Here is a 5476-nt window from a genome sequence, read left to right as displayed (position 1 = left end):
TCAACATCTTTGAAGAATCTAATTAAGAAGACAACGGAGCAGTTTGCTACGTAGATGTATTCTGATGCACTCAATTTGTTCTTTTCTTACACCCTAGTTACTTACAAGTCCTCAAGGGGAGGAACTTGTGCCCTACACCCTTGTTTACTACCATTCTCAAGGGGAGGGATTTTTGCCGACACCCTACTGCCACTACTCTCTAGGGGAGGCACTCTTTTGTACACCTATCTAGATGGGAGTCTTAGACCCCACTAGAAGATACCTTTGACATTTGATGTGCTCAGACACAAATAGGGGAGGATTGTTAGGAATTTGTGCTTAAGCCCACACCATGGAGCTCTCGCCTTTCTCTACCTTGTTTAAATTCAGTGTATTGCCTACTAAACTTGCCTACTTGATTTAGTTGATTCTTGCATTGACTCCACATGCTATACACACACCCACACACACCCATGAAGAGGTATGCACGACCAAGAGCTGATTTGGGATGATCTTGATGCCTACCATCACTTGTGATGTCATCCAAAGCTTTCCCCAGAGTTTATATAATGGCTCACTATGTACTAGCATTCTAGTTCAATAATCAATCTAGTTTGTGCCTACTCTCTTTGTGCATTGAGTCTCCTAATTGTGCTTGGTGTGGGTGCACATGATGCTCTCACCATCATCATAAATGCTAGCTTAATCTATCCACCCTAATCTATGTACTTATCACATTGCTAGTCCCTATACCTTCACACCCTCACATACAAGTATCCATCCATGCACTTTGCCTTGGCCTAAGAGAAAGCTTCATTAGCTTGTGTCCCCATGCAACTAGAGAGCATAATGTCACGCTGCACTTTGCCTTGGCCTTGAACCTCTTCTAATCGATACCATTGATGGGCAACAAGGCTATCAAGATGACTCTCGTAGGGGTTTCTTGAAGATCAAAACCAAACTGCAGCCAAAAAAGCATCTTTCTTTGTAAGGCAGATGTCAAACAGACTATGATCTTGAGGACAAAGCCATGCAAAATATCTTTGCCAAATGCAAAAATCAGTTCCATTCTAGATTGAGACGATTTGAAACAATGGATGTTGGAATGCTTCTACCTCCGTTGATAAGCTTGACACGAGGAGCAAAGGCTGCTAGTCCCCATGCCTTCACCACCATCACATGCAAGTACCACATAGTCTCCAATAGATCGTCAGTGCATATTTTCTTGTTTTGAGAGGGTGCTGGATTAGCCCCTTAAACTACAACCTTCTACTTCACGCTCCCTTTGCTTGGCCTTAGTGATTGGCCGATCACAAAGCCCTAACCCCAAACTCCACCACGGCATAGCTTGCAGAGCCTTTGTTTTAATCTAGGACAGCCTCCCTTCATTCATTGGGAGAAGGTTGTGGAGTATTCATTTGCAGACTGACCTAAGGATCTGGTGGAGCTTTGCATCAAAGAAAATTTCACCAATCGAAAGCTCACTTAGTCTGAATACATACTTTCTAATTTTCCATGAGAAAATGTCATACAGAGTTCTGTTACTTATGCTCTTAATAGCTTTGAAGGCGGTGTCTACATTGAGCTAGACCCATTTCCATCTCTTAAGAGTTTTAGCACAGGTTCTTTCTCATTATATCACACATGAACTCCTCAGGATTAAAATGTTCCCATCAATTCTTTGCTTTTCTAAGCTGGTGTAAACTCTCAAGGTGGGTCATCAGGTGGGTCATCATGTAGATCAAGTGGACATATGCAGGAAATTGTTGACTTGGGGTTTTATGTGTGACTCGGATGGAGGTATTCCAGGGGCGAGAGAGAACATTCCAAGAGTGATTGCCAAGGTGGATGGTGCAGATGTTTGCTGGCATGCGGCATTTTGCCTCATATCTTGGTGTTGCATGTGGAAAAAAGACAAAAGGCATCGTTTCTTAAAGACATTTCTCTGAGTATATATCTTAAGCATGTTGGCAGCAAGGGTTTCTTTGGTGGGTGTCATGGAGAGGACAGGTGCCAGAATTCCTATATGAGCTCCCCATGCTTGCTCACTCTTATCAGCACATGAAGTAATTCTGCATACTTCTGACACCATTGAAGGAATGCTCATGGTACTATTAAGTGCAATGCAAGGACAACTTCACTTTTACTGACACAATCTGCATGTGCGCTTTGGTGGTGAACCCTCCTTGTATTTCCCTTCAAATTTCGGAATTGTGCTCCACATGCTTTCTTTTCCTTTCTCGGCACAAAAGTTTAACCTAAGCAAAACTGGTTCCAGTTCACCATCACTACCTTCAATCACAACGCAAGGTGGCCACAGCTTTCAAGTGATTCAATTTGCGATGAGTTCTTCACTAGATCAACAGGGCTCTGTACAAAACTTTGATTTCCCGCAAAGAATTCCCTTGCACTTATGATCCATGATAACTTGTGATCCTCCCAAAGGAATCTGGCATTGAAAACAAATGCACTCCAGTTTACGCTGCCATTAGATGATAAATGCCCTGCCCTGGACTGACTTTTCATGGGGGAGTACCAGCAAACCCCGATAGTACTCGAATTGCAGGAAACATGAAAGGGAGTGAAACCTTCAGATGCATTAGCCGAAGTGGACATAAATGCGACAAGGCTTTGTGCATCCTCACAAGCAGCAACATTATCACCTTGAATGTTTGATGTATAACTACTTGCGAAAGCCCCAACCCATTTCACCTTCTGCACCTTATCAAAAAAATCCACATGATAAATGATCCTCTCATCAACAAACACCACAATTCCTTCGAGACGCTGATCATGAATGTACCTGCAAAGCCAGAGCAAGAGATTTAGCTGATTGAAGTAACAAAACCACTATTCTTTGGAGTCAAAAGTCAGTACATGCATCCACTCTCTTGACAATCAAATATTAGTAAGGACTCAAATGTTTAAATTAGATCATAGTAAGGTAGCTTAAGGTCATATGCCCTGTGGCGAATCCACGATGAACACCCATATGAAAAGGCACATTGATGCAAGTAAAAATCATGGAAGCTATGGTACGGGATGGAACGTACAATATGAGGCGTGTAATACACGTTCTAGATGTATTGTTCGTGTGATAAAAATAATTTTTTCTTACAAATATTAAGTATAGATACAAATACCCCTAGCAGCCTGCAATTGCACGTGTGTGGTTTACAAAGCATTTTTTTTAAGGCCCTGTAATAAAAAGCCCCGCCCCAACCTCCACGTTTTTTATTGATAATAAGTACAGAACGTTTCAAAACATGGAGTATTGCATTTTAAATAAACTAAGCATATTTTAGCTGCTATGAAAAAAATTTCATCACCTCAAAGCCTCTGTCGTCAGCTGCGCCTCAATATTTCCATCTATATCTTGAACACACAAGTGATGGAAGGACAGCTTTGAGTTGGCAAGCAAGGCTGCGGTCTCATCTGATACATTTCCAGCTTCTACGACAATCCACGTAAGCGAGCCACGAATCAGCCTTAGCGTATGCATCAGGCTTGTCAGCCTTGCTAGTTGGAATGTTTCAGAACAAGTTGGAGTAATAACAAGAAGAGGCTTCCTCCCCTTTAAATCATGGACATGCTGCTGCTCTTCTTGCACCAAAGTCATCAAATGTTGAGCAGATGCTGTCTGTAAAGGATCTGGATGAGGCCATGGCCGAATGAGAATTTCATGTCTCCCAACATGAACCCTGCTGCTCCTTGGAGGAGTTTCCAAATTGGTTGAATGAATTGAGGGTAGATCTTCTTGAAGAACTATTTTTGACTCGGAAAAAGTCTGTACCTGAGCAACAAGAGTTAACACCACAGCCCATTAAGTAGCACACACAATATGCAATGCAGCAGAATGCAATGTTATACAACCACAACCACTAAGAAGATATGCATACAATCTTAACATGTGCAATTACTCACGCACAAAGCACAACCATATGCAAAAACAATGTGCGATGCAGCCGTTTCGACAAATTACATAATATTCTCCAGGATTGTACCCGAGCTTTTCCTCCAAGAGTAGACAATGACAGCTCTTTGGCGACTGGAATCCTCGTCTCTGTTTGGTCATTTGTGAGACGCGACACACTGAAGTCGGATCCCGAGAATGCACGGGTCTGCTTCATTCGCGGAAAGCTGATGATAGCCACTTGGCCATTAGTATGTGTTGTAGTCTGCACGAAGAGGGATCCATATGGGAGTCTGAATGAAACTACAATCAGAAGGGCTTCTCGTGAGATGCTGAAACCTAGGACCACGGCTGCAATGCATAGAAGAGTGTGCACGATGTGTCGAAACATGATGGCATGGGATGAGGCTCTAGGAAGCGCATCAAGGTCACCTCCAGTAATTCGAATTTTGACTACCTTTGACATACTGGAGCCTCTTCTCTTAAGTGCCACCTTTGCTTCTTCTGTGACTCCTTCTAACTGCTTATCTTAAACCCTTTGCAAGGTAGCAGATCAACTAAGATGCCATGCCAAACGAGCCTGAACGCATTTTCACATGGTATGAATGTATCAAGTTTGCCACAAACTCTATTTGACACATATCAGCTCATCTTTTAGTACAAAAATGAACCGTGTTTTCGCAGGAGCATTACTATCACATATGGATTGTGTTTGTGTACACGCCCATATAAACATACACGTTTCACTATACAAGGATGTTATGTTTTAAGAGAAGAAGAAGCCTACCTGGGTACATACATATGCATTGTGTGTGTTACACATTTCCTACAAGAATGTTATGTATTAATAGAAGCAAAAGTCTACATGCATTGTGTGTGCATTTCTCTATGCAAGGATGTACTGTTTTAAGAGAAGCGCAAGCTTATACATTGATTGTGGACAACCTGCCTTTGAACCCTGCCTTCCATCAGCTACAATCACATTTCACAAACCATGGCATGCAGCATCTTCTTTGTTGTTTACACACTATGCCAATGAATGCGAGCAACGAGTAGTCCTCAGGAACGACGACGTGCAGCATGCTCAGTGATTTTTGAGGTCTAAACGCAAGCATGTGGGTGCACACAGGCGCAATATGCCCATGAAGAAAATCAATTTCTCTCTCTCTCTCTCTCTCTCTCTCTCTCTCTCTCTATCTGTGGAGCTACCTTCATCGCTGAGAAGCTCGCGTCCCGGCTTCGCGACGAGCTTATACAGCTAGGTCCCCTTGAGGTATAAAATGGGGGGGGGGGGGGAGGGAGGGAGGGAGGTGCCTTTCAAGGTGGTTCGATCCCCATTTACGACTTGCTATTTGCCGATGGCTTTGAAGGGTTGGTGCCAAGGAGCCTTCCCCTTAGGTGCATTTGCTGTGCACAAGGGGGACCATTCTCACTACAACCTCTGTAGTAACCAAGTGTCCTTCTAAGCCAAGCCTTCTCCCATTTGACGACACACTTTATTAAAATAAGGTGACGATCACACGTAGGCATGTTAAAACCTATAAGCCTCCCCAAAAAGTGTACCTACCTTACAATTCTACCCTT

General features: G+C 43.0%; 1 protein-coding gene across 4 annotated transcripts; it reads right to left on the bottom strand.

The window, feature by feature from the left end:
- Window positions 1-1019: 1019 nt before the first annotated feature.
- Window positions 1020-5172, bottom strand: LOC147416915 (putative beta-1,4-xylosyltransferase IRX14H). Of its 4 annotated transcripts, none has more exons than XM_086507961.1 (4): window positions 5102-5172; window positions 3984-4472; window positions 3309-3772; window positions 1020-2782 (listed from the first exon to the last, which is right to left on the bottom strand). In XM_086507961.1, exons 2-4 carry the CDS (start codon window positions 4356-4358, stop codon window positions 2278-2280), a joined length of 1344 nt encoding a protein of 447 aa, XP_086364087.1. In that variant the 5' UTR covers window positions 4359-4472; window positions 5102-5172; the 3' UTR covers window positions 1020-2277. The 4 variants fall into 4 exon arrangements, with proteins under 4 accessions (XP_086364087.1, XP_086364088.1, XP_086364086.1 ...); XM_086507962.1 differs by lacking the exon at window positions 5102-5172 and adding an exon at window positions 4822-5095; XM_086507960.1 differs by lacking the exon at window positions 5102-5172 and having other exon boundaries at window positions 3984-5095.
- Window positions 5173-5476: the final 304 nt, after the last annotated feature.

This window comes from Adiantum capillus-veneris, unplaced genomic scaffold, assembly GCF_014529385.1.
Source record: "Adiantum capillus-veneris isolate H3 unplaced genomic scaffold, ASM1452938v2 Hic_scaffold_370, whole genome shotgun sequence".
Taxonomy (NCBI): Eukaryota; Viridiplantae; Streptophyta; class Polypodiopsida; order Polypodiales; family Pteridaceae; genus Adiantum; species Adiantum capillus-veneris.
Note: the sequence above shows the minus strand (reverse complement) of the source record. Positions and strands in the feature narration are given on the sequence as shown.

Coding starts and splice junctions, on each gene's coding strand:
- LOC147416915 (XM_086507961.1), bottom strand. CDS start 4,358: ATGTCAAAGGTAGTCAAAATTCGAATTACTGGAGGTGACCTTGATGCG. Junction 3,773..3,983: donor CTCTTGGAGGAAAAGCTCGG/GTACAATCCTGG, acceptor CTTGTTGCTCAG/GTACAGACTTTTTCCGAGTC. Junction 2,783..3,308: donor CTGACGACAGAGGCTTTGAG/GTGATGAAATTT, acceptor CTGGCTTTGCAG/GTACATTCATGATCAGCGTC.